The sequence below is a fragment of the Cloeon dipterum genome, chromosome 2 (assembly GCF_949628265.1).
Source record: "Cloeon dipterum chromosome 2, ieCloDipt1.1, whole genome shotgun sequence".
Classification (NCBI taxonomy): domain Eukaryota; kingdom Metazoa; phylum Arthropoda; class Insecta; order Ephemeroptera; family Baetidae; genus Cloeon; species Cloeon dipterum.
In genome coordinates this window covers 12,958,248-12,984,765 of record NC_088787.1, presented here as the reverse complement: position 1 = coordinate 12,984,765, position 26,518 = coordinate 12,958,248, and the positions used below count along the sequence as shown (strand labels likewise).

The window sequence follows — 26,518 nt, the reverse complement described above, 5'->3', positions numbered from 1 at the left end:
TCTCTAGGATAGCGAGAAGGATAACCCTTCTGGTAGGGGAGGTTCATTGAATTGGAAGTTTTAGTGGGAAGAAAAGTATTGGTCGTGTCTTCCAAGAATTCTGCACGAGAATCTGTGCAACATTTTTAAAATCAAATTTTTACCTGTCGAACTTAAGCTCGTAATAATTCATAATCTTTCCATTCTTTCCTGAAACTCATACCAGACACCACGCTTGACTCAAATACAAATTTAATTAGCAATATTAAGTCGATCTTAAAAATTTGAGGATTGTTGTGTAATGTAAAATGCGTGATTAATGCGTCACATGTTTCTTTATTCTGACACTGGTTGATACCACGGTACAGTGCAATTATAATTTTCTCAATATAATAATTGATTTTCTCATATAACATTTCATCTTTCCACTCTCATCGTCATCTTCATCATCACTATATTTTTCATTTATATTTATTTTGATCTCTCAATATCGAGAGCGCTCAAAACAGGACGAAAAAATAATAATAGCCATGCGAATCACTGTTCTTCGTACTGTAGCTAGGTAATAGAATAATCATGACAAATATATTCGTAATAATTATCGTAATTAACCGTAATAACTATACTTGTGTAAAGCATCAACCACATAAACAAATCAGTAAATAACAAATAAATTACAGCAAGAGCGACTGCAGCAGCGACGAATTGCATGATTATGGTGAGAGGAAAGCCAGAGCGACAGACGATTCACACAAAACTGCAGCGACGAAACAATCAACTTCTTTACTCACGGATGAAAAATAAAAAGGTCAGCATTTTTCCTTTCGACACCTCCCGCGGGGAACAATGTACATTAATCATGAGAATAATCTTCCGATACAAAGCATAATATATTTATATAGTCAGTATTAATTATGGAATGAACGAACGTTTGAGAATTGCACACTAGTTGAAAGTCGAAGCATGCACACGGTCCGAGGGCATGCTTTTTCACTTTACCAAGGAAAAGGAGAGTAGCAATGTAATTTCTTTCGAGCAGTGACAATCACAAAATCAGAATGCAAAGAGGAAAACTGATTTTACGAAGCATAAAAGAGTAATAATTAATTAATAATCATTAATGAGCTCTACCAGCCTGCATGATCAATTAATTAATTAATTAGTTGTCCACCCCAATTTCCCTATGTACAAATGAGACGGCCGCGCACCGCCGAAGCTTCTTTCTTTGTTTATACTCATTGTATATGTGTGTGTTTGCCGGCATAATTAGTCTCTCTGTTTACATGCCGTAGCCCTGATAGGGCATGTTGGGCGCGTAGCCCGTGGCGTTGAAGCCTGGCGAGTAGCCCGGCGCCATCATTCCCGGACCGGCGGTCAGCATCAGTTGTGGCTCAGCTGCAAGCACAAAAACAAATGCAGACGATTAGCAATTGAACAAGCGGTAATTTGTATTCGTAAGAGAAAGCTTTTCTCTCTTTCAGAAAGGTACTATCAACAGTGAATTCAGAATGGTGCTATGGCCAAGCTAATTCATCACGTAGAGAAACATTTAATGAGTATTTTCTTGGGTAAAAACAGCAATAAGTAAATTTACAACATTTAAGGAATTAACTGAATTTAAAATCAGAGTGAAGCGTGACTAGAAACTTACGAATCATCATTGGCTTGTTCTCCTGAGTGGAATGGTCCTCAGCTCTTTGCGACTCGGCAGCCTCCAACTTGTCCACCTGCCAAACCAATAAGAATGTTTAGATATTTTATTCAGGTGACTCTTTGACGCAATCTTACCTTGCTAGTGTACTCTCTGGTGACCTGGATGAAGTAGGGCATGGCAAAGTCCATGATGCGGTGTCGCCAGGCCAGCTCGAGGATCACGTCTGGGTGCAGTAGGTCGTAACACTGGAAGAGGCAGGCGGCGAAGCAGTCGTAGTTGCCCTTCTCCAGGAACCAGCTGAGCAACTCCTCGGCCACTTCAGCGTTCTTGCTCTCGGCCGCGTACTCCATCGCGTCCTGCGTAATTAACAAAGTCTTAATGAATATTGGGAGGAATTTGATCAAGAAAATAAATAAATAAAAATAACTGTTTTCAGAAAGGTACTATCACCATTATAAGTCTGAATGGTGCTATGGCCAAGCTTATTTCATCATTTAACGAGGGGCAGGGCAAATTTGAGGTCTGGGAAACAAACCTTGTAGAGCCTGTCCTTTTTGCAGAGCTCGACGGACTGCTTCCACCGGTTGTTGCCTTTGTAGAGGTAGGCGGCGATGCGTCTGAACTCAGTGAGCTCGTGCTTCTCGAGCTGCTGAGCAAGGGAGATGTTGTCAAAGTTGTCGAACGCGTCGATAGAGGTGCGCAGGCCAAGGTAGTCCTCTTCGTCGATCAGCAATCCGTTGAGCGCCTCGTTGATCGCCTTGTTGTTGAGGTTCTGCACCGAGCGCAGGTACGGCTTGACCAGCTGCAGGTGGTCCACCTTGGTGAAGTAGCTCACAGCCCTCGTGTGGTCCATGCGCGGCGCCAGCACGAGCAGCACGTCGTTGAGCAGCAGCGGCTTAAAGTCCACGTAGAACTGGATTGCCTTGTAGTAGAGTTCAATGTTGGCCACCTTGGTGATGATGTCCTTCAAAAACACAATAAAGAGATTAGTTAATATTGACTACTGGCACCTTATACGGAAATTTTCGTTTTATTTTAGTTTCAAAATGATAATCATTATGGTTTGGCAGGGCTGTTTTAGTGTTTTGCCCCATACATTGCAATCTTTTTATTACTTATTGAGACGTAAAGAGTGCGTTCATTAATTTATTAAATTTTTAGCGACGCTTTGATATTTTAATTTTATATTTTTTTAACTAAATGAATTTTTTAAATTTAATCCTACCTTGAAGTGGCTCTCGCGCCACGCCTCAGTTGGGTGATTCATCATGGCGACGACAGCGTTGTCGTATTCCTCATACTTGTCATACAGGAAGACGAGCTCGGCCCAGAGGTGAGCCTGCTCGGCGGCGCGCAGCACCTTGGGGATGTTGACGCGCGACCAGAAGAGCTCGAGGTGCTCACGCATCTTGGCTGGCTTGTACTTGGAGTAGAGGATGGCCAGCTCAGTGAACATGCCCATGTGGGCGCGCTCCAGGCCCAGCGCTGCCTCCAGCAGGTTGATTAGCTCCTCGAAGTAGCCACGCTCCTGGTAGAAGTTGTTCAGTTCTTCCAGCTCGTCGGCGTGCACCACGATGTGCAGGCCACACATCTGCGCCAGACGGAACTCCTCGCTCTCTACGCACGCGAAGCAAACTTCCTTCCATGTGCGCGTACTGCAGCACAAAAATTCATGATATCATTTTAACGGAATTAAAATGGTGACTTAAATTACTGCGGTTTGTCAAGGAATGAGACAGTTAAAATGACTCTAGAAATTTATATATAAATTATGTTATGTAATAGCTATTAATTTCACGTAAGTTTTTTTGCCTGGATAATTTTTAGACAGGTATTATTTGCAAAACAAACCTGTTAGCTTTGCGAGCGGAGTCGACAGCACCTTGGTACTCCTTCAAGTGCACCAGAGTTATTGCTAGCCGCGCGAAATTCGATACATTATTGTACAGCAGTTTGGCCGGTTCATACATTTTGTCGTCGAAACATCTGTCGCCGATCTGCAATACAAACTCAATGAATTAAGATCCGGTCCGGAAAGAAGCCTCTCGTACCTTTTGAATGTCGGCGTGGTTGGGTCCAGAAATGAACTCCTCAAGGTCAGCAAGCCGGTTAGTGCGGGCGTAGGCGTAGATGAGTTCTGACTCGATGTAGGACTCTCTCGCCTTCTTCCTGGCCATCTGCAGGTAGCGCACGAGGTCCTCCCAGCTGCCGGTGCGGTGTGACGTCTCGACGACGTCCATATAGGCGGACGGATCATCGGCCTTGATGAACGAGTCGATCGCCTCCTTGACCAGGCCCTGTTGCAGCTGCGCCTTGGCAAGCTGGCTCCACACGGCCGGCTCGTTGCATCGCTCGGCAAACTCGTACGCGCGGTCCAGATTTGACACGTGGTCAATCAGCACCTGGATCGCTGAGGTGTTCACGTCAAACTTCTTGAAGATGGCGAACGCTTCTTCGTACAGCTGGTTGTTGATCGCTATGTTGGCTATGTCTGGCGCGTCGTAGTTGTCCAGACGGTTAATGTATTCCATCACGCGCGTCCGATCTGCTTTGATTGCAGTCAGGATCAGCAAGTTTTGCAGATTTCTGTGAATAAGAAAGATGTTCGAGTTCTATTCAAAGATTGTGTTAGTAAAATTAGTTTTACCTGTGATCGCTGAAAACAGAACTGTCAAGGACTATCTTCTCCAAGAGCTCGATTAGCTCATTAGGAAGGTCGGCGGTCATGAACGCCTTCACGGTGACAGAAATGTCCTCGGGATCCTGGGTTTCCGACAAGGCCGTTTGCACCACTTGGTCTATGAGTGGCCGCTTGTAGGGGTTGCTCTCATTCAGAACCTCGGCCCACAGTTCTTGATCGCGGCGCTTGACCAGATAGCTGTAAAGTACACGTAATTAACCAAAAATGAAAGCAGGTAACATTCAAGAATTTTGCTCTTCAGGAATTAATATTTGTAAGGTACAGAGTTCCTAGCGGTGCTAAGAAACAGAGCCAGGCTTTAAGGCACCCATTGGCTTTTTGCACTTTTCGTAACCTTCAACGCCAAGTGAAGCATTTAAGGGACACAGCGTGCAACGCGGGCGTTATTTTAATAATTATTCTTACCGTGCTTCAGACTTAAAGAGCGAGTTCTCGTTGCAGACATTGATGAGCTCTCTGTCGCACTGGCCGCGCTCGTAAGCGACGCAGGCCAGGTGCGGATCCCTCTTCTCGCAGTACTTTCCGACGACGCGGCTGTCGTAGAACTGGTTCTCCTTGAGGAAGCGCTCGGGGTTGTTGTTGCTGTCGATGTAGATCTTGGCGAGGGCGTTGTGCGTCGCAGGCTCAACGCAGCCCTCGTGCACGCGCGACTCAAGCCAGGGCAGAAGCAGTTTGAGCCTGTTGCGCTTCTCAACCTCCTCCACCAGTTCATCGGTGGAGAACTGGCCGCGCACGACCAGGATCAGGTTCTTGATGATGTCCTCTGAGCAGTCGACGTCGAGCAGACCGCCCACCACGACCGGCAGACGAGATGGGTTAACCTTCTGCACGTAGATCTCGATGTACTTTTGTAGAGAGTTGCGATACAGGTAGAGCACGAGGTCGTGCACAAAGTCGAAACGGTCGCACACGATGATCAGAGGCAGCTGGTCGGTCAGTTTGGCCTCCTTCAGGAAGTTCTTCACGCGCTCAGCGTTGTAACAGTTGCTCTCGCGGCAGATGCGCTCCACCTCCTTGATCTGGCCGGTCTTGCACGCAGCCTGGATGTACTTGAAGTGCACCTCTGGGTCCTGGCTGAAGTTGACGATTGAGCCGAGGAAGTAGAACAGGCCTTCGTAGCTCTTGAACGACTCAAACAGGTCGATCAGCGCCTTCGTCGTCAGCTGCTCGTGGTACTTGGTCGCGATCTGGATGCAGACCTGCAAGTTCTGTCGGATGTTGGCCGTCAGCATCGCCTTCAGACACTCAAGCGAGTCCTCCACTGACAGCGTGCCGAAGAAGTTCACCAGCCACTCGCCGTTCAGCAGGTGCGTGTGCACCACTGCTCGCTTGATGTCGTACAAGTCTGCAAGAAAATAGACAAAAATGTGAGGTCATAAGAAATTTGTATACAAACTTGGGAGATTTTAAAAAATCATTTCCATTCAAAAAATTTGAACGATTTGTCCAGATGATTTTCAACATCCTGTTTAAAAAACAGTTAATTTGCAGTAAATCTAGTTGCCGATTTTTCCAATGCAGCTTTGTGGGAAAATAAGTGTTTCAAATGTTACCAGATTTTAACTCTACATCAAAATGTTAGGTACTGAGTTCCCAGCCTTGCCATGAAACAAGGCCAGGCTTTTGAGCACCTGCTCACTCTTTGCATATTTCGTAACCGCGAACGCAACAATGCGTTCAAGGGACACATATGCAATTAAAATACTCAGAGAGAGATAAAACGCAAATCAACTCACCAGTGTAGTGCTCGAGCGCCCTCTGCAGCAAGCCGGCCTTTTCGCAAAGCTGGGCGATGTGTGCCCGGTCGTAGTGGGTGAACATGTTGTTGCCGAGGATGGCGTCCGCCACCTGGGCGGCCGACATCAGGTTCATCTCCAGCAGTCTTGTTTGGAGGGGACCTTCAGAGGGGCGGTTATTTTTCAGAGCGTCCAACAGGAAGGCGGTGCACTGTTGCACCATGTTTTGCTCCATGAAAATGTCGACAATCTGCATAGAGGAAGCCAAAATGAGTATTGAGAAAAAGCTGTTACAGAATTAGAAGAACAAACCTGGTTGATGTCAGCCAAGGGCTCGTCATCCTGGACAAGCATCTGCGCAAACTGGACACCTTGGTCAGCGTTGATGCGCATCACGTTCCTCAGAAGGAAAATGTAGTCTGGCGTGTAGCCGACCTTCTTGGCGTACAGCACGATTTTCTGGTACTGCCCGGTTTCCGCGAAGCACTGTATTACTTTGTTGGGCACATTAGCTCTCAGGTAGACTGAAAGGGCCAAGGTAGGGTCAGCCTGCTTGACGAGGTCGCCCAGCTCCTCAGAGCACTCGAGTTTGTCCTCCTTCAGCCACTTTTCCATCAAGTGCTTCCGGCCCTGTTGCAAGACCGGCCTGCACAGCTCCAAGCTTTCGTACTTGTTCAGTTGACCCTAAGAGTAATTTTGTTAGAGTGGATGAACATAAATGGAGTATAATAAGTAAAAAATTTAAAAATGCTTGGCATTTTGTTCCACTGACTTATGAGGAAATCAATGACTTTGATAATGCCGTGTTGCTCTTGCACACTTTGTAGGTCTTGCCAACAACGAAAGCTGGCCAGTGGATTTGAATGTGCATAATTTACTCTTTAATTGGTATACACTGGACAGGAGTCAGACGTTTTAAGATGAAGTACCTGATCAAGGAGAATGCCAAAGTACTGTAGAAGGGGAGACGTTTGGCCAGGAGGGGTTGGAACTTGCTGGAATCGCTGAATAGTTTGCGGAGTTCTCAGAATTCCCTTTGGCGCATTGGCTGCAACCTGCAATTCAAATTACACAATGTAAAGACAAATGAAATCAAGATAAAACATCTCCCCACCTTTGCTGCATCGGAGTATTGTCCGTTTTGGAAAAGCAGATTGAACTTGCGGACAAAGAGGTCCTCGGCGCCAGCCAGGTTGTTCCTCACCGCCATCCTAAGGGCTAAGTCTGGGTTTTGAAGGACACTATTGATGTATGGAATGATGTTTTCTTCTTCAACTGTCACCGAGAGCACCTGGCCTTTCCTGTTGACGCCGATGATGCCTCCCGTCGCTTCGTGTGGCGCAGTGACGAAGATCGTGTCACCGCTGATTCTGTTCATGTAGATGCAAGTGGCAGTCTCAATATCGTACATGTGAATGTAGCCGTATTTGGTGATCAGGTAGATGACATCATACTTTGGGCTAACCTAAAAATAAATATTCATAGATTAGTCTAAATTTTAATATTTTAAAATGTGTTATTTAATTTGTACCTGCAGGGTGTATAGGAAATTATTTGTTGTTGCTAGTTGTGAGAGTACGCAATTAAGAAAATGTTTAAATTGATAAACAAATCTAAGTATATGTTAAACCCAGTAATTAAAGTAATTTTCTATTCATTTTTACCCTTTTATAGATTTCCAAATTTCTTCATGTGTATTGTTTACATCAAATTTTTAGGTTTGGATTATTTTTGTAGCTTAAGTTTATCGCTATTGCTTCAAAATAATAAATCAAATGATATCACGTACTTGCATAGCTACTGGAAAGTCGTTTTGCGCCTCTGGTGGGAAGAAAACGTCTACAGTTTTCTTTGCGAAGGGCTGGTTGCCCGTGGGCGGCGTGCCGACTTCGATGATGTGCAGCTTGCTGCCTTGTGTGGTGCGCACGGCGAAGCAGAAGAGTGTGGAGAACTCAGGGTTGTTCTCCATCTTGAACTGCGAAAAGGAGGCGGCGTGGCCCTCGATCGGCTGGCTGCACTTTCGCTCGACACTGTACAGCTGCATGGCTCCGACGACGCGATTCTGCTGCGCCGAGATGCCGATCAGCAGCAGCCACTGCTGCTTCGCGTCCGTCCGGTAGTTGATAATCTGGCAGCCGTTCAGGCTTGAGTGTCTGTCAAACATCTTCTGGGGGGTCGAGTCGCCCTCCATGCTCCAGTGGAAGACGGCCGTCTCGGTGACGAGCGCCAGGGTGTTGAGCGAGATCCACTTCCAGAAAATCACATCCTCAGTCATTGTATGCGCCTTCATTTTACTCTTCATCTCAATGTTGAAAATTTGGAGCGTTTTTTGAGCTGAAAACCGAACTGGCATAAGCAGGTGTCGCGTGGGCCCAGTTATTGAAAAATATAAAAAGTTAGAAATAAAAGCCGATACAAGACGGAAATATCACAATGCCCGTTCACTTTATAAAGAGATGGTTTCTAAATTATTTAACTCCAAAAACCATAGATATTCTACTTAAAATTCGATTTCCATGGTTTAACTGGACTGACCAAAGAAATTTTAATTACCAACATGCGAAAGAAGTGCCAAATAATAATTTAACTCACTGGCTCAATTACGCGGAAAAGCTAAAATATATGCGTGAACGAGAATTGCAAATTTTCATGTGATATTAAAAGCTAATCTCTGTTAGTAGCAAGCTGTCTGAGTAGAAGTAGTCTAATATCAACACATCAACTCGATATTATTCCAAATTACGCTAGCGAAAGAAGAGCACACAACCAAAGGCGACGGGTTGCCACCCAAAAATCATGACCACGTGGCAACCACGCACGCCGAGTGCATTAGAAAGGTGATTCTTGTGTGTGTACGACAATCAAGACTGGCAGCATAAAACGAACACCATCCCAGATTGTTCAAAAAAATAGTTATCTGCACCCTCGGCCCCAGCCTTGCCTTTTAAGGCAATGACTTTGGACGCTGGATTCATGATGGCTGAGTCTGCCGAGATCGGCCTCCGGATCGGGTTGGTGGGGTCGTGCATGTCGATGATGACCACCTGCGCCGTGTCACCCACTTTCTCACGTACGCAGATGAACTTGTCACTCTCCATGGTCAGAGTGTTGAAGCTCACACTGGCTTGGTTGATGCCAATGTTGGTGAGCTGCAATAAAATAGAAATATAGTCATTCAAAAATTGCAAATTCAATTTAGTTTAACCGAATCAGGGGACAATCAGATCGAAGAAATCAGCATAAAAATCAGATTGGTGTATGGCCAATTTCAATATCATCATGTTGAGCCTGACAAAGTTTCTACGGGTGCCGATTTTGACGTATTTTTTAAGAATAGCTTTTTTTTGTAAGCAATTCCAGATAAAGGCAATTGGAATTAAACACTGCGCTACCAATTCAATCGAGGACTTTGCTCTTTGCAGAAGCAGAACAGCAAAGAAAACATTTTTTAAACAGAGTCTGTGTTTGTTCGACAATGTGCATTTTCTCGACCAAAGCGAGAGCACCCCTGCAGTGGGATTTAAAAATATCGCAATGGTCGCGGTGGGCAGAGACTCGCCCATTACAGTCATATTATGATAAAAGTTTCACCTGGAATTGTTACTTGTCATTTTCATTTTTTCATGTCCCATCCAGACTTTCGCGCGTAGACTCTGGGGGCGGCCATCATGCGCGGCCCGGTCGGGTGGCGGCGCAGTGGAATTATTATAAAAAATTTGGGAAAATCGGACGGATATCATCTCTGCCAAGAAAAATTCTCATTTTAGCTGTGGGCTTCTCTTAATTATCTTAATTCATTTTATTAATTTTTTTACTGCTTTATTCAAAAGAAAATAATCGTGATTGTTATCAGCTTTTCCGTTGGTGATTCGCCAGTCACGGCCATGCGCAACAATTAAAAGGGACGGTTCCGTGCGTTCCGCCGCGTCCATTAGCCCTTGTTAAAATTCATTGTGCCAAGCATAAGCTGCTGGCGGACCGTGCGTCGATTTTCATTGGCTTCATGCTTGTTGACTCAAGCAGCCAGCACGACAGGTCTGATTGACACGAAACCAAAATTGAAAATAATAATAATAAGATTTATGGCAACAACCGTTTTGTTTCGGCCTTATCAGGAGGTGAAGAATTTCAAACAAGTCGAGGATAGCATGTCTGCTTTGGCGCTGGCGTTCCAGACTTGATAAGGAAATTGGCGAAAAAAAAAATCAAAACGCGCGGTGCATTTTAATTGTTGTCTTGCTCTCATTCATGCCGATTTTGTAGGTCACGCTGGGCTCTATCGCAACATAGGCAGGGGAGCGAGCGAGTCAATCGATACTGGCGCGCGCTGTGGTACGCCCACTATCATATCTCGCTCTCGCACTCTCTTCACGCCTACCGAAACTTTTGCTTCCTCTCGTGCTGCCTGGCTTCGTTTTCCTAACGCGATTAGAAATTATATATTTCGGCCCAGCCAGACACTCACCATTATTATTCGATAGAGAAAAATGAGATTACGAAGACACGTAGGGGAAAGGGACGAAAATTGTTGTTATAATAATAACAATAATAATCTTTATTTGACTTTTGTTTTATTTGTTATTGTGAAGAAGTGATCGTTTTCTAAATTGTTCCCGAGTATTTTCATTCGAAAATGAAACAGAAATTCAAATCTGAACAAAATTTATAATTTTTTTTTATCTCGGTTTGATTTTATCAGTTGTGCAGGGCGGGACGCTGCAGTCATAAAATAATGTGAAACGCTGATTGTGAGTCACAGTAATAACATTATTGATTGATTCTCCTGATCATTGCGTATTTTACTGAACAAATGGTTTTACTCACGTGGGCGGAAAAAGTGAAAATTTTAGAACGGAATATCTGACAGCAGCAGCTGTTATTTTACTTTTTAAAAATTTCACTTTAGCCGCCCATATTTATTTGAGCCATTGTTTTCGTAATCATAATCACAGGTACGCATACAAAATTTGGCTCCAAAAATATAATATGAAGTCAACCGCAGACTGCTGAAAATGTGCATACCAACAGCATAGCACCTTAGCACCGAGACCGAATTTAATATTGCAAGTATGCAGTCTGCATCCGACCCCTTATCACTTGACTCCCAATATCATGAATTGCAGTTGTTTGTGCATGCAAGGCTTGGTTTCACATTTTTTTTTCTTAATTCTTCATTTGAATCTTACTCTCCATTTGATTCATCTTTTGCTCTTGAATCCTAAATAATCGATTTTTAATTTACCTGACGATTCATAGATATTAGTAATGACAAATAACAGTTATGATCTGTTATGTCTTAGCCATTACTTAGCTATTATTTAGTGTTAATGATTTCGAGAAGCTTCTAAACACGAGGGAAAGTTTCTGTTTCTGAGCAGCCTGGTTGCCGAAACTGCAGCATTGCGTGCAATTGCAATTGAGCTTTCGCTCCGGTTGTGGACATGAAGAAGAGCTCTTTTGTCTGAACTGCTATTCTCTCTCACACGAACTTATCGTCCGAGACAATCTACGGAGCTTGTTGAATTTATTTGCAAGGCGCTCAGGTGCACAATGGTGTAAAATCGGGTGCGACCTGAACCTGCCGCGCGACTTCCGGCTGCAGGCACGCTCTGCACCTGACACCGAGACGCCGACGGCAGATGCCCATGCCTAGCATTCTGCTCCGGGGGAGGAAAGAAAGGTTCAATTATTGGCACGACAGACTGCTCCAATTTGAATCCGCCAATTATACCCGTCTGGGTCGGTAATTCGCTGCTTAAGAGGAGTTTAATTCGTTCACAGCCTTAGGTGCTGATTTTCAAGAGTCATTCGAGCGAAAGAGTTCAAACTCGCTCAGCTGCTATGATTCACTCACTCAAATATGTATCGTTTTGCGGCTCTAGCTCTTTACGCCTCCGTGGCTATGATAATCAAAAAGCAACTTTCCGTCATGCGAATCAAAGGAAAAATACTGCGATTAAGCACGAAGCACAATAGTATTTATGGAAATCCCACGCAGATCCAATTTCTAATTCATTTCAGTCCAGGAAAAACCCCTTGTCCAAAGAAACGATCTCACGATGGATCCCGACGGACAGAAAGTAGGTCAATATCATCCCTCTGACACCGGAAAAGCATAAAATTTGGGATCGGCCTGCAAGTGGCACAAGGGGTGAGCCCGTGCCAAGGGTCTTGGCCACATCGAGTAGGCACTTCGGGCGTAAACCGCGGATTCTTTGACATTTCGAGCGAGGCATCGGCCACCAAACACGGCACAAAACAAATAGACTCACCTGTAAATGCTCTTGGAACCGAATCGGAAGTATTTGAGTCATTGTGGCGTTTGTATTCGACACAAGGGCACGTTAGCTAATTTTCATGCAGTTTCCATACACCAGTGCATAAAGAAATGGGACAAAATCGGTCGAATATTGAGGGTCCAACTCGCAGCTCCAGTGGTGTATCTCAATCAAACATGGCGACCGCCGGCTGAGTGCGTGACGTCAACAGCGCAGGGCGTACATAATCCTCCGCGACGAGAAATATCCAAAAGTAATTCAGTTTAATTTTACGCACAAATATCTCTAAAAACTAGAAGTAGTAAATTTCATTTGAAAGCATTTCGGTTCAATTAGCTCAATGGAAAGGGGATTAATTTACGAATTTGTACTGCAAAGAAAAAAGTGCGCTAGTGCCACATGAGCAACTTTGAAGGCGCGCACACCCTCTATGAATCACTCTACATACCCTACTCCCACATTATACAAACGAAGCAATTTAGCAGAAAGGCAGTGACTGCGTTGTGCGTTGCAGATAATGTCAACATTTTATCTTTGTTCATTTCAAACTTGTTTTGCTTCACTCTTAGTTAAAAAAAACAGATTACTCAGTTGCCAAGTTTGTAAATTTCTAGTGAAATAAAGTTTGTTCTTCCATCCTAGCAACTACCTATTTAATATAATTTTTCAACATAGAACTTGCGAAATTCTTGCTCAATAAAAATATTATGATGATAGGTCAATAGCAATTCCATGACAAAAACGATAATTGTATATTTTCTGGTCTTTTATTTAAAAAAAGATGGTGAGGATTATTTGCAGATGGTGGAATGAAACTGCATGTTTAATCAAAGAGACCGAAGCCCATGTCATCATCAGATTCCTCGGATTCAGCTTTCTTCTCTTCCTTCTTTTCCTCCTTCTTTTCTGCAGCAGCAGGGGCAGCTCCAGCAGGGGCTGCAACGGCACCGCCGCCACCTCCGGCAGGCATGGAGGAAAGCTTCTCCTGGCCTGTAAAACAAAGATAGAATGTTAGCTCACATGTTGTCTCTAGAAGTATGATTAATAATATGGTAGATCAATATTATTTTATAAGGAAAACTGAATTTCTTCAGAATTGAAACACTCAGCACAGCATATCAGCCGAAAGATGGTGTATGGTAGTTAACTCATCACAGAAATTCATTTACGAGTGGAAATTCTTAAGCTGAATCACTATCAGCACACGACACGTGGTACATGAATTAAAAAAATTTTAAATAAAATATGGCTATAAGCTGAAATAATAATTTACCCTGAGCAATGATCTCCTCCAGGTTCTTTCCCTTCAGCTCACTGATGACCTTAGTCAACTTCTCCTTGTCAACTTCGATGCCCACAGAGCTGAAGATCTTCTCAATGTCTGCGGCAGATGGGTTTTCCTTGCCTCCAAGGGCAGCCAAGAGGTACGCAGCCACGTAACGCATTCTGAAAACAAATCACGCGGGATTAAACTAGATTATAATTGAGAATGAATATGAATTCATCGGATGGCACAAAAATATCACAACTTAAAAACAGACGCCGGCAAGATGGTCGTAGGCCATGCTCGCCATGCGGTGTGTATAATTTTAACTTTAATCGACTGGATTACGCCGAAATTTGTCCTTTTTTCGTGAATATAATTTCTCAAATGCAAAAGACAGTTAAAACGGGACATGCAAAACTCAAATAAAGCTAAAAAAAAATCGAACAAATACATACTTAAGTCTTTAGAGACACGAAACGTGAGCCACGCGAAACAAATCAAGCTTGATTGAGAAAAGCTTCGTTACGAATGGAAGGAGGAGAGGAAACATGTGGATCAACGGGGTTCTCATGCGCAACAGCAAGGCTTCATTTCTGTGGCGGCCAATTCAAAATAATAGTGCTCTTTTTTGTTATAGTTAGTTGTTAGTTATTATCTAAATTCATCAAATAAATGTGCCGATAGATATAGAATTTTGTTTTTATTTGTGATATTTCTGAATCAGTTAAGAATTTAAATCAATTTAAAAGCCACGTTTAAATAAATAAAAACTAAAAGCACAATACGGTTTGGTTGGTGTATTTGGTTCGCAATGTGGTTTTAGCAGGTTTTAGTAATTATGGTTAGTTACATTGGCAGCACTGATTCGTGGATGTAAACATGACATGTGTGGATCGGCGCATAAAATAGGCCGAAAATCTCTATTTTGAACCCGATTTTAACACGAATTTTGAAACGAACAACAGGAAAACATGACCGAGTCTAAGTCCACATTGTTCACCAGCGACGAGTACGATCAGGTGGCTAAGTACATGATGGGTGATCTGTCCAGGTACCGGGAGAACATCATCGTGCCTCGTAACATGGGCCCGGTCACTATTAAAACTTTCGAGCAAAAAATGATTGAGGGGTTCTCCGAGAGCTGTCCCTTCAAGGCTGGCTTGAGCTGCGTTATGGGTTAAATTATATTATTTTATCGTACTTCACGAAAAATTCTTACCAATGATTTTTGGCCCGTAGGTTACGGTTTGGGTGGTGCGCTCGGTCTCTTCTCAGCGAGCGTGAACCCCACCATCACAGGACAAGATGCGAAGCAGCAGACAGCACGAGAGGTCTTCAGGGACCTGAGGAAGTCTACTCACAGCTACGCCAAAAGTTTCGCCATGATCGGACTCGTGTTTACAGCGGTGGAATGCACGATAGAAACGGTACAATAGTAGTGTGGTGAATTATTCTGTAAACTTAATAATTAACTGTCTTTTTCTGTTTTATATTTTAGTATCGAGGCAAAAGTGACTGGAAAAACGGAACCTACGCGGGCCTCATAACAGGAGGGTTGATAGGTTATAGAGGTGTGTTTTTATTAAAATGTAACGCTAAATCAACTTGATTTTATTTCAATTTTTGCAGCTGGATTGAAGGCTGGAATTTTTAGTGCGGTGGGATTTGCCACTTTTACAACAGCGATGGATTACTACATGAGAGGACACTGAAAGCGCGATTAATGAGAATCTTACTATATAGAATGCAGACTGATTGTTATATTGTGCTTTCATCATAAAATACCATAGTGGAATTACGAATTCAATTATTTCAAATGGAGGCTCGTAAAACCGATTTGATTTGTAATGACTATTGCTTAAATGTATTTTTGCTTCACACTGCAGCGTAAAATTTGTATAGCACTCATGAGGAATGCTAGGCCATGGTTACAAATTTTTTTAATATTTTTTAGCAGGAAACAAATAAATTAAGCTACGTTATAGATTGAAAATTTATATTGTTTCTTGTTTCAAGTAGAATGTTATTTTGAATATAATTAAAACCAACATGAAAACAACCTTGAGTGATCGCATTTTTCAAATATTTTAGAATGTTATTGTCAAACCAAGATATAAAAGATGCTCTAGATTCTAAATTTTCGTTTGTCTCTTTTAGTCGTAATAAAATAAATCGCGATTTTTATTAATAATTTATGAATATAAATTCTAACTAAATATAAAACTTGGTACAAAGTTGGATCGCAATAATAATTTCCAATAATCATCAGCGGCGCACGGCACACATGAAGTGGGAAATTAGATACAAGTTATTATATTTTTGAACTTGTGAGGGCTTTCGCGGCCGCTGAAGAGAGCCTGGTAAAGCTACGAGAGGAAATTCATTCAAAAATAACCGCAAGGTGGAGCGGTGTATTGTTTTGGAAAGAAATCAGCCGCTCACGCTCAGCCGGTGGTTTGTTGTGCGTTCGTTACACCCCTATATTTTTGGCAGAATTGTCGCACATTTAAGGTATAATTAAATTAAGGAATGACCTCATTCACATTCACGCTAGCGTGATTCCCAATCAACATCAACAGAAATGACGAATGAAAATTTTTGCCTTTCTTGTTTGTCTCCCCTTTTTAATTAACGACAACAATTTTTTTTTGGCGCGTCGGATGAGTTTGTGAAGTTAATCTCGAAAGTGCCATATGCAACAAGTAGTGCTTTTCAAAAAATTTGTTTTTGTTTTGTTATTCATGACGTGCTATCGTTCCCCATAATTATGTATAATATATATGTATTCATACAAATTTTTGCGTATATTTTATCTCGGATCATTTGATCGACTGTTTAAATTTACAAGATAAATATTTATTGTTTATGATTTGTAATTTCCAATATAGGATTAACAAGCTTCGTCCAGACATGTCAAAATTAAACCAAAGCGGGGTGAGAGCTCGTCAGGCAGTGAATTCGGCTGAACAGGCCACCCTGAGTGTCAACGAAAGGATCCTGAAAGAATGCCACACCATGTACACCGACCCAGAGAGAGGTATAAACGGAATTTGACCGGATTCAATAATCAAATTGTTAGGCTTTATTTCAATTTCAGACATCCCTCTCATTGTTTTTGTTAAAAATTTAAATTCGTTTCATTTACAGTGCAATGGTAAAATATAAGGTCTGCACAGTATGACTCAAAGCTGCCAATATTTCTTATTTGATCACAATAAGGAAGTGGGCGTCTAAAAACGGATGTAAATAGTTTTGTTAACAGCTCCGTTATATGAAGATAACACACATTTTATGGAATGCTGATCTCATGGTCCAGCTGCTATCGCTGTGAGAAACGGAGAAACGCTTTTTTCCGACGCTTTCCAATTAAAGGAATGGGTTTATAGTTTATAATATAGTACAACAATTAAGAACATTTTGCACTGTTGCAAGTAGTTCAATGAGTTTATTGTTTGTGATATTTAGCTACAGTTGATCTCTATGAAATCAGGACTGAGGAGCAGAAGTTATATAAAATTATTTATGCTTGATTTTGATCCCTGTCGTCGCAATCTATCCAACGGTGTGTGAATTTCGAGAAAATAAATTGGGAAATAAATCGTTATTTCACAGCAAGGAGAATGCTTGATTAGCATTAGAGCGTCTATCGGGCCGGGAAAACCTGGGAAAACTCGGATCCCGAGCAGATGGTTGAGCGGTTATATCATGAGAATCGGGTCAGAGTCGGATATTTTTTCGGGACAAGAATCCCGACGAGCTGTTCCAGGCAAATTCGACCTCAAAATTTAGTTGACGCTGATTTGATGACGGCACGTGACAACGTCGAATCAATTTTTTGTTTCGCGCGTTTGTGCAGATCCTGCTTGTCATTTTTTGCCTTTGTTCATGTAAATTAATTATTGATTTAATTGTACGAAATGTTATGAGTCATGAACAATAAACAACAAATTTGCTTAAAGTACTTGTTAATAGATGGGGAGAAATTCCACGTTTGAAGTTCGGGAATGGGGGACGCGGTCAATAGTTACAGTCCACCTTTCATTCACAAACTCGTTTTCGGGGATATGTGAGATAACGAAGAAATAGGGAACGCTCCTCACAAGCTGGAATTTCACCATTGAAATTAGTAAAAAGAAGTCCTGCATTAAGGCAGATATTAGTGTCACTTTAAAATTTCAACGCCAAAAATTACGTCCAAGGTCCAATCGACTGACCTCCAAATAATGTCCAATATCGCCTGGAACTGTTCCAATGGTAAAATATGATAACATGCACCAGGGAAGGGAAACAAAAAGCTGATTAATTTAATTTGAAATTTGACACGGTTTACTCCAAATTAAAATTTTTTTGAGACATTTGCATGGACTGACAAGCGATCCGAGATTTCCCGGGAAGTTGTTTTCACCTTTCAGATTCTCCCGAAAAAAATATAAAATTTTCTTGGGACTGGGCCGAATCCGGGAAATAATTTTCGGGAAAAGGTATACTCGGGGCAAAAGTGATATTATAGCATCCAAACTCTCAAAACTGTTTCCTATTTTTTAGTTAGTTTAAAAAAAAATTAATGTGTTCAAGACTCAAAAACGGTACACAAGATTAAACTATGCTCTTTTAATTTTTTAAACTTTGTTCCAATCCAATTACGATTTAATTAACTGGTGGAATATGTGAATTTGCAAGAAGCGAGTTTTGCATGAGAGCGAGCGCCCCACACGTGTCATCGTCTGCCGCCTCCGCTGCTCTTAACCCTTTTTTGCCCGATGCAACAGCCACTTCTGGTCTCCCGCTGCGGGACATGTGTTGCGCCAAGAGGGCGGAATCGCGTGTGTGTTATTCTTTAGTCGGCTGGGGAGAGATGCTATCGCATCTCACGCAGATTACTCTATTTTGTTTCAGGGCTGATCAAGCTGGCCCAGCCGCTCGGACTCAAGCTGCTGGCGCCGAGGAAAAAGGTCACTGTGATGCTCATTGGAAATCATTCGGCTGGCAAGTCGTCTTTCATAAATTGGTAATATTTAATAATAATTTTGATTTTTACTCTTGGGACCGTGTGCACTGTGCAGCATTGGTGGGTTTTTTTGCGGCTTTTCTCCTTGTGAGGCTGATTACGCTTGAGGCGATAAGGAGAACTGCTTATAGCTCTGAACTTTATTTTATACTATATTTTCCTGGTTGTACTTCATGTAGTTTGAGCTACATTATGTTTTCTTTAACTGGAAAATTAAAATAATTCAAAAAGACAATTTTTTACATAATTTTTATCGATCTTTGAAGTAATATTTGTCACCATTAATTTATTTCTTTTGGTAAAACCAGAAAATGTCCTACATAATTAGCCAGATTATAAAATGATTTGATCGAATTTAAAATTAATGTAGAAAAATTTCTTTCATATACCTTTACCTGATTAAAGAGGGTTGATTCTGTAAAATGCTTGTTGCAAATGCATGAACTCATCCCTTAGGATTCAGTTGAAGCCAAAATTGACCTAAGTAGCAGTGTACATTTTTGAGGGAAGTGATAGCAAAGTTAGCATGCTTTTCAAATGGTGAGGACTGTCTCCTTATTTGAAATACTATTTTGTTTCACAACAAGGAGTTTTCATAAAAAGTTTAAAACGCTGTTGGACAGATATCGACGAGAGGAATCGAAATCTACCAAGAAAAAGTGGTCTCAAGCGCTGTAAATTTAGGAGAAAATTGGCAAAATTTAAATTTTACTTTAGCGAGGTTCTTTTTTTTATTTCAGCCAATTCTAGAACAAATTTTTTCTCGACCAACTGCTTAATGCATCCAACAATTCAAATAAATTTCGACTGTCGCCTTGAATCGATCCACTTTAAATCCCATTCAAATCAGCTAAAATACATGAGTTGATATTTTGGCAGACATTTTTACAGTTCTGCATTCAATTTATTATCCCCTTTGTCGCTGGTAACTCTGCGTTCAGGACAGAAATAGTATAATAATTATGTGTTGTGACTCAAAAATTGAATTAATTGGCTTTGTATTAACTTTCCAGCTAATTAAAAGCTGGTAAGCAACACAAGCGCGTGTATTTTTTGTGCGTTTGATAAAGTTTCAGTGGTGCTGAGCAACACCCTATGGTTTTTATCGAGCACCACTTCCTGTAGCTTGTGTTTGGCACAAAATGTGTTTGTGCCACCATGTGTCGCCGTAGCTCACAAACTGTGATGTCATTCGTGAAAATTTAAAATATGCTCAAAGCGCCTTAGGTGATGCCGCGATATAAGCTCAAACAAGACATTTGAATTGATTGAGCTATGAAAAATTGTTTCCCACCTGTTATAAAGGCGGAAGAGTTTTTCTATTTCCAACAGAATAATACAAGTTGGATTTAAATTTTTCCCGCAAAACTAAATAGTATTTGAGTTTAACCGATCTCTTAAACGGTTTACTTTTGGTGGAATTACAATGTTTTATTGCTCCTGATACCTCCTTCTAAACTCTTAATTTTAGTATATTCCTTTTCAATGTTGAACTTCAAAAACGCTAAATTTTTACAAAGCTTGCAGAGGGTGATTTATCAAATACAAAATTCTTTATTTAATTCAGGTATATCGAAGAGCATGTCCAAAGAACCGGAGTGGCAATAGAGACTCAGGGCTTTATAATCGTCACAAGTGGAAAAAAGCGTGAAACTCTGATGGTACGTTACACAATTTTTCTTTTGTTTGATGTTCCTTACGACGTACTAGTGTAAAAATTTGGATATTCGCACGTATATTGATTGAAACTATAGTATCTCCAAAAATTGTATATATGCTTTTGATTTCAGGGCAATGCTACTATGCACTTGTATCCTCACCTGAAACCATTGAGCAAGATTCCAGGTAAGCAATGATTATTTGTTTCATCCTTACAAGTTATTAATTCTTGAAAATATGCTATCCACCGCATGGTATTATGGGATCGAGTGGCTGCATGATTTTCAAATCAATCTCGCTTTAATTTTCCTCCGCAGCAAGCGAGACGCTTTATCAGGCGCGGGCCAAGAAAATACGCCCCCCGGGTGGCCAGCCAAGTCGGTTTTCTGAACCACTATCACAAGTCTTAGGCGGTTATCGCTCTCAAGCACACAATCTCTTGTGGTTTGATTGTTGTTTTGGGTCTCGCACAGTGACCACTCGGAAGTGGCTGAGGGGAGTTTCATGGTTTTCCTGTGCCGCGCTCGGCGCGTTTCCTGCTTGCCTCTTGGATTTGTATAAAAGCTGGCGGGATGGCTTGCTCAGCACCAGTCGCTCACTCGCTGTCCTTCCACAAGCACGCGGTGTCCGGGAATCTCGGTGGTGCAGGTGGCACACAGTGCGTCAAGTTCGGCTCCTCCCTGGGCGCTTAGCTTTCATTTAATTGCTAGCTGCCTTGTGAAGGGCAACACTGACACGCACCCTTACCTCACTCTAGCCCACACACACAAACGCACTGCTTTTTATATTACACTGTTTCAATTTTGTGTCTGTCGTTTCTTCGGTTTACTGTTCATTGCAGGTTATTGTATTTACCACTGTCATTTTGGTTTCTTTTACTTTTCTCTCTCTCTCTCTCTCTCTCTCTCTGGGTGATTGTTCTTATTTCACACTGTTAATGGAGAATTTAAAAAATTGCATGTCAGAACACGTAGGTTTGTTAGAAATTAAATTTTAAGCTGTATACGAATTTATTAGTATTATCATATTTAATTGATTTTAATTCTGCGCTACTTTCGGTTTGTTTGTTAGTTCAATAGAAGATTTATTAATAGGCTTGCCATTTTTACTTTATTTTTTTATAATAATATTAACATATAAAATGTAATAACCAAAGGTGTTTGTCTTAGTTTTGGTTAGCACAGATAAATTTCATCGGTAGACTTATAAAATACGATTTTAAGGAATTTTATGTCAATTCTATTGCATTCCATTTTAATGGTAGAATAGATTATTGCGTTATACGCAAATGTGAAGCATGTGTTATGCGGTTTTGGCGAAATAAATTCCCCCTTAGGTACCTCTTTTGTATTTCTTAAACCACTTCCTTCGCGTAGGTCATAGGAAAAAGTTCTTGGTGTTTTATTTAAATCTAACAACGCAATAATTTTGTTCGATAAAGTACAGCGAGGGAGTGACTTAACGGTGTCCTTAACTATATGTTTAAAATCATGAATATTTTTCCAATTAACGTGAAAGCTGCGCTTAGTTAAATTTAGATAGTTATGTTTTTATGATATATATTTCGAGAACTCTCTTTTTTTAATTAAAACGCCTGAGAAAGATATTCGGTCAGCATCAGTAATCAGTTTATTCCTTAAATAAATAAAATAAAACGCCAGAAAAGAGCTGCAAAATAAAATGCTTTTCACAGGTGTGGTCGATTTCCTGACTACTGAAATATCCACGTCAAAGCAGAAGAAATTTTCTCTGGTCACTTTCGTGGACACGCCTGGACTGGTAGACGGCGATCTTCAGTACCACTTTGACGTCAATCAATCCATCTTGTGGCTTGGTAGCTTTCAATCTCAATAAAACTGCGAATATTTTACTCTTGACAATTACAGGAACTATGTCCGACTTGGTATTTGTCTTCTTTGACCCGATCGGCCAGGCGCTGTGCAACCGAACCGTTTCTCTGGTTGAGAAGCTCAACGCGCAGCACGCAGAAAAGATGCGCTTTTATCTCTCCAAGGCCGACGACGCGGGCACAGAGGCTGACAGGCAAAAGTAATAGTTTACTTTGGATGTACATCAGATCACAAAATCCGCAAATTTTCTATACCTCAGAGCTTTTGCCCCAAAAAATCAGTTCAATAATAATTTAGGTTTAATTTAAAGTATATCGACAGCTAATTTACATCATCACAAATTGTGATCACACTTTTTATCACACTTCTTTTATTCTCCTTGCTAAAATTAATATTTACAATATTCTAAATTATTTTCATAATTTAAAAAAAGAATTGAAAAAATAAAACAAATTGTTGTACTGATCGTTTTAATTCGTAGGCTTCATCTTATGATTTTGGGCCCAGAACTGGCTTAGATTTTGTAGCTTGTCGCGTTATTGTAGTCTTTATTAAATTTTCAAAGTTAAGAGCTGCATTGATTTTACAGAAAATAACGATTTGCAGGGTGATGATGCAGATTGTTCAAGAGCTGTGCAAGCGGCCAGGCCTAAACAAAACGGGCTTTGACATGCCGACCATCTACATCCCAGACAGCAACAAAGTAAATTAAAGCGTTTTAGGTCTCCCAGCATTTAAAAATTATTAATTTTCTGCAGCCGACCAGGTGTGTCAATCAAATTGACGATGCTTGCCGGGAAATTGAGAAGACGATCAATCAGACAATCCAAAACGCGCTAAACACGCTTGGCAAAGACTGTGAAAAAGTGATGAAGCTTGCAAGAGAAGAGTTGGCCGTGGACGAGGAGTCCTGCAAGTGTAACCGCAAGGCGACGACAAGAGGTAAATTAAAAATCTCCGTGGTAAAATTGTGTCCGAGTTCCCAGCATCCCAAATTTTGCAATTTAAATTTAGTTTAGTAGGCTATAGTGTGGCGAGTGGTTGAATTAGTAGTACTTTTTGCTAATATTTTTTGGATCATGAGTTGATCGCTTATGCTACTAAAAACCTTCATTGCTCCTAAATGAGAATGTGATATTTAAAGAGGTATCAGCCGCAAGATTGAAGGCGGTGGCGGCTTAGCTGATTTTTTTGCCCGGCGGCTGGCCATTTTCACCGGCGGCTAGCTGCTGGAACGGCTGACAATATTTTTAACGTGGCTCGAAGGGTCGCAAGACATTTTTTGCTCATGCTCTTTTTAATTTTTGACTCTTTTCCCTGGCGGCTGGCGCGGCTTAGTCAGATTCACGGCGGCTTGCGGCTGCCCACGTGACCCAAAATTTTCTGGCCAGCTGAGATCTCTAGATATTTATTTTTCTGATTTTAATTTATGTTATGACTTGTTTGGAGAAATAAAACTGAATTAATCGATAAATTGATTTTTCAGACGGCCTTTAAATTTGTTAATGCTTGAGATTTCAACTCTGAGCGATATGCTATATCTGTATTGCTTTAATAAATTAAATATTTAATTTGTATAGCCACACTTTATTCGAAATGAGTAAACACTTGAATATTTTATTTTGTCTGCGTCAACAGATCAAGGGCAATTGGAAACCATGTGAACTAACGCGTAAATATCTCTCTAGGCCTTATGTTTGCTGGAATCGCCTTTCTGCTGCCACTCATGTTGGTCCTCCACCTGCTGGTCGAGTTTTTCTCTGTGAAAAGTTTGATGGACACTCTAGGTGTACAGATCAGCGAATATATTCTGACCGGGCTCACCCCAGCCAGATTGCTTTGGTCATTGATCCCTGATGGTATAGAAACCATTGTAGCCACTATTACATGATATTAAAATCTTCATCTCTGGAGCAGGCAGCAAGCTGACCACAATTGCGATTCTCTTTGCCAGTTCTCTTTTCTTGGGCTGTGTCTCTAAGTGGTGCTCTGGCCGGAAACCGACTTTGTCAAAGAAATTGAAACAGTCCCTTTTGGACACAAACACTTTCATAAAAGAAGTTGTCATTCCAAAGAGAGTGAGTAATCCGATATTGAAATGTTTAGCCTCCTTTTCATCGAGTTTTATTTTGCAGCAACAACTCTATAGGGAATACCTTGAGCAGAGCATCGGAGACTATGATCTGTCGTAACTGCGGCCTTGCCACTCTTTCATCATTCAATGGTGTCGAATGTGTTCCTTGTATTTGCAGCAATTTTTAGTGTGCATAGTTTGCATTGTCTACGCTTTGTGCAATCTTTTCGATTGAGTCTCTCATGCATTCCGGCTTTTATTTGTGGCATTTATTTGTAAAGAATAGCTGTATAAATCTTGATCTGAATCGTCTAACATACCATTTGAAAAATATTGAGTTAAACTCGCCTCTTGAAAATATAATAAATTTAACATTGCATATACAATATCAATGGAATTTCTTTCATGAGCCTATTCGTTAGTCAGACATAATCAAATTCCATAAATTCAAATGCATCTCAAACAAAAACCAGGGAATTGTTGTAAGTCATAAAATAAGGATGCAGACACAAAGCCTATTATTTTAATTAAAAGTTTTATATGAATTCTTTCCATCTGCGCTACTTGATAGAAATTAACAAAAAAGGTTGAATTTTAAGCAAAATGCACTGGTCTCTTTAAAAAAAATAGGGAAAATTGACATAAATTTTAAAAGCGTGCTTTTTAATCTTATTCCTGCGCTTTATTTATCATGGTTTCACTGGCTTGAGCCCAGTAACCAAGGAATTAATAAAAATAAACCCTGATGTACAAAAATAATCATACAAAGTAAACCCAACTGTAATTTCAATGGTTCCTCATTGAGTAAATTCGAAGCAAATCATCCGTTGTCGCTGGATAGTTGGTGACAGGACATCTCTGTGTTTCTTTCAAATGCTGGAAAATGCACTTGTAGCAGAAAACAAACCTGTGGAAGAGACAGGAAGAGTTAGGAATTTCTTTAATTATAGAACAATACCCAGAAACTGGTAAAACGGTCTCAATGTTCCATGGTCTCAGGCACAACGGACACAGCCCTGAATATTCCTGGCCGCCAGGCAACAACTGAAAGAATAGAGAAGGGTGACATGCGTTGCAGGGAAAGCGAGAGTGGCTCACCGGTGGCGCAGAAGGCACAGGGAGGGCGACAAGCTTAGTCCTGGGGCCATCATCGCCGTGCCACCACTGCAGGAACTGAAGGGTGAATGCGCTAATTTCCAGACACCTGGCAAGGCCTGGCCCGATCAGGGCAATCGCTCTCCTCCAAATACTGTCATCAATGCATCAATTCAGAATATGGGGGAAAATTAAAAAGGACCAATTGCCTTAAATTACTAGTGTCCCTCAACTCTGTCTCTTCCTCCGCATTTTTCAAACCGACTCCTGCAAACCTCATGAGAGGAGAGTGATAGTCGGTTCCTCCATTCATGTAGCTGAGCAGGTTGGCAAGGAACACTGCGCGCCACAGAACTTGCATGTTGGCCCAATATTTTAAAAACAGTGCCTGGAATGGACGATGCAATTTAAATTTTAATGAATAAAAGAATAAAATCTACCTTGGGAGGCTCCAAATTTGAGCAGTTTTTCCATTCTTCGATCAAGAGAGCAAGCTTGTTTTTCACGTAGTCAATTAGTACTATCACAACAAGCGACAGGTTTTTCTGTTTAGTTGTCAGGAAAGCTGCGTTTGGTTTGTTTAGAGACGCTCTTTTAAGGCCGTAGAACGTCTCAGCAAATGAGGCACCTATATCAATTTGAATTCAACATTTCTAAAACCTGTAATTTTGTTATAATCACCGTAATTTCTCAAGTAGTGGGTTTGCACACAGTAATTAAAGACAAGGTAAATTTCATCAAACCACTGTAATATCCAGCCATAGACTCTGGGATTCGATGCAGCTAGGAACTGTTAAAAAATCATGATCTTTCTGTATGATATTTAAAATTAAAAAATCCTACATTGGCTATCCTTTTTAAGGCAGGGTGGATTGTGCTGGCTAAATTTTCCTGGGCCAACACCTCGAAGAAGGAAGGACGGCTGACCGTCGTTGACGTCAAAAATGCTCCTCGCTCAGCCATTCAATCACGCAAAAAAATCTGCAAAATCAAAGAAAAAAAAAATTAATTTGTATAAAATTAAACCACTCTCCCTGTCCGCAGTAAATCACCTTGTCTTTCAAAAACCCTCAAAGCTTCACATCATGCGAGGTCGGCAGTGGGCCAAAACCATGCGAATTAAATTAATTTAGGACACCTTTCCCTTTTTAAAGAGTCGCGCAGCAGGTCCAGTGAAAACGTAAACAAAGGCAAGTTGGCTGCCCTGCGCAGAGTCC

At 41.3% G+C, this 26,518-nt stretch overlaps 5 protein-coding genes across 6 annotated transcripts; 2 read left to right on the top strand and 3 right to left on the bottom strand.

Annotated features, from left to right (window-relative positions):
- Positions 1 to 295: 295 nt before the first annotated feature.
- Chc (clathrin heavy chain) lies at positions 296 to 12,552 on the bottom strand. Of its 2 annotated transcripts, none has more exons than XM_065481558.1 (16): positions 12,343 to 12,552; positions 9,012 to 9,219; positions 7,860 to 8,404; positions 7,185 to 7,535; positions 7,000 to 7,125; positions 6,383 to 6,754; positions 6,071 to 6,320; positions 4,740 to 5,679; positions 4,281 to 4,511; positions 3,685 to 4,219; positions 3,485 to 3,630; positions 2,859 to 3,288; positions 2,169 to 2,597; positions 1,768 to 1,989; positions 1,631 to 1,706; positions 296 to 1,374 (listed from the first exon to the last, which is right to left on the bottom strand). In XM_065481558.1, the coding sequence occupies exons 1-16, from the start codon at positions 12,382 to 12,384 to the stop codon at positions 1,259 to 1,261; spliced, it is 5,019 nt and encodes a 1,672-aa protein (XP_065337630.1). In that variant the 5' UTR covers positions 12,385 to 12,552; the 3' UTR covers positions 296 to 1,258. The 2 variants fall into 2 exon arrangements, with proteins under 2 accessions (XP_065337630.1, XP_065337629.1); XM_065481557.1 differs by having other exon boundaries at positions 8,994 to 9,219; positions 12,343 to 12,551.
- A 544-nt stretch (positions 12,553 to 13,096) lies between these two features.
- On the bottom strand, positions 13,097 to 14,186 carry LOC135935432 (large ribosomal subunit protein P2-like). The gene is made up of 3 exons (XM_065477729.1): positions 14,071 to 14,186; positions 13,622 to 13,794; positions 13,097 to 13,338 (listed from the first exon to the last, which is right to left on the bottom strand). The coding sequence occupies exons 2-3, from the start codon at positions 13,791 to 13,793 to the stop codon at positions 13,172 to 13,174; spliced, it is 339 nt and encodes a 112-aa protein (XP_065333801.1). The 5' UTR covers position 13,794; positions 14,071 to 14,186; the 3' UTR covers positions 13,097 to 13,171.
- A 294-nt stretch (positions 14,187 to 14,480) lies between these two features.
- LOC135935828 (mitochondrial import inner membrane translocase subunit Tim22) lies at positions 14,481 to 15,680 on the top strand. The gene is made up of 4 exons (XM_065478392.1): positions 14,481 to 14,791; positions 14,855 to 15,042; positions 15,114 to 15,186; positions 15,245 to 15,680. The coding sequence occupies exons 1-4, from the start codon at positions 14,587 to 14,589 to the stop codon at positions 15,325 to 15,327; spliced, it is 549 nt and encodes a 182-aa protein (XP_065334464.1). The 5' UTR covers positions 14,481 to 14,586; the 3' UTR covers positions 15,328 to 15,680.
- A 337-nt stretch (positions 15,681 to 16,017) lies between these two features.
- On the top strand, positions 16,018 to 24,594 carry LOC135935425 (uncharacterized). Its single transcript, XM_065477715.1, has 12 exons — positions 16,018 to 16,126; positions 16,504 to 16,652; positions 18,512 to 18,623; positions 20,191 to 20,284; positions 20,414 to 20,468; positions 21,976 to 22,116; positions 22,169 to 22,331; positions 22,739 to 22,835; positions 22,891 to 23,074; positions 23,821 to 23,991; positions 24,050 to 24,210; positions 24,268 to 24,594. The coding sequence occupies exons 2-12, from the start codon at positions 16,526 to 16,528 to the stop codon at positions 24,322 to 24,324; spliced, it is 1,362 nt and encodes a 453-aa protein (XP_065333787.1). The 5' UTR covers positions 16,018 to 16,126; positions 16,504 to 16,525; the 3' UTR covers positions 24,325 to 24,594.
- Positions 24,595 to 24,853: 259 nt separating this feature from the next.
- Positions 24,854 to 26,496, bottom strand: Pex12 (peroxin 12). Its single transcript, XM_065477723.1, has 8 exons — positions 26,354 to 26,496; positions 26,145 to 26,282; positions 25,983 to 26,091; positions 25,742 to 25,929; positions 25,511 to 25,689; positions 25,305 to 25,455; positions 25,165 to 25,250; positions 24,854 to 25,113 (listed from the first exon to the last, which is right to left on the bottom strand). Exons 2-8 carry the CDS (start codon positions 26,262 to 26,264, stop codon positions 24,993 to 24,995), a joined length of 954 nt encoding a protein of 317 aa, XP_065333795.1. The 5' UTR covers positions 26,265 to 26,282; positions 26,354 to 26,496; the 3' UTR covers positions 24,854 to 24,992.
- Positions 26,497 to 26,518: the final 22 nt, after the last annotated feature.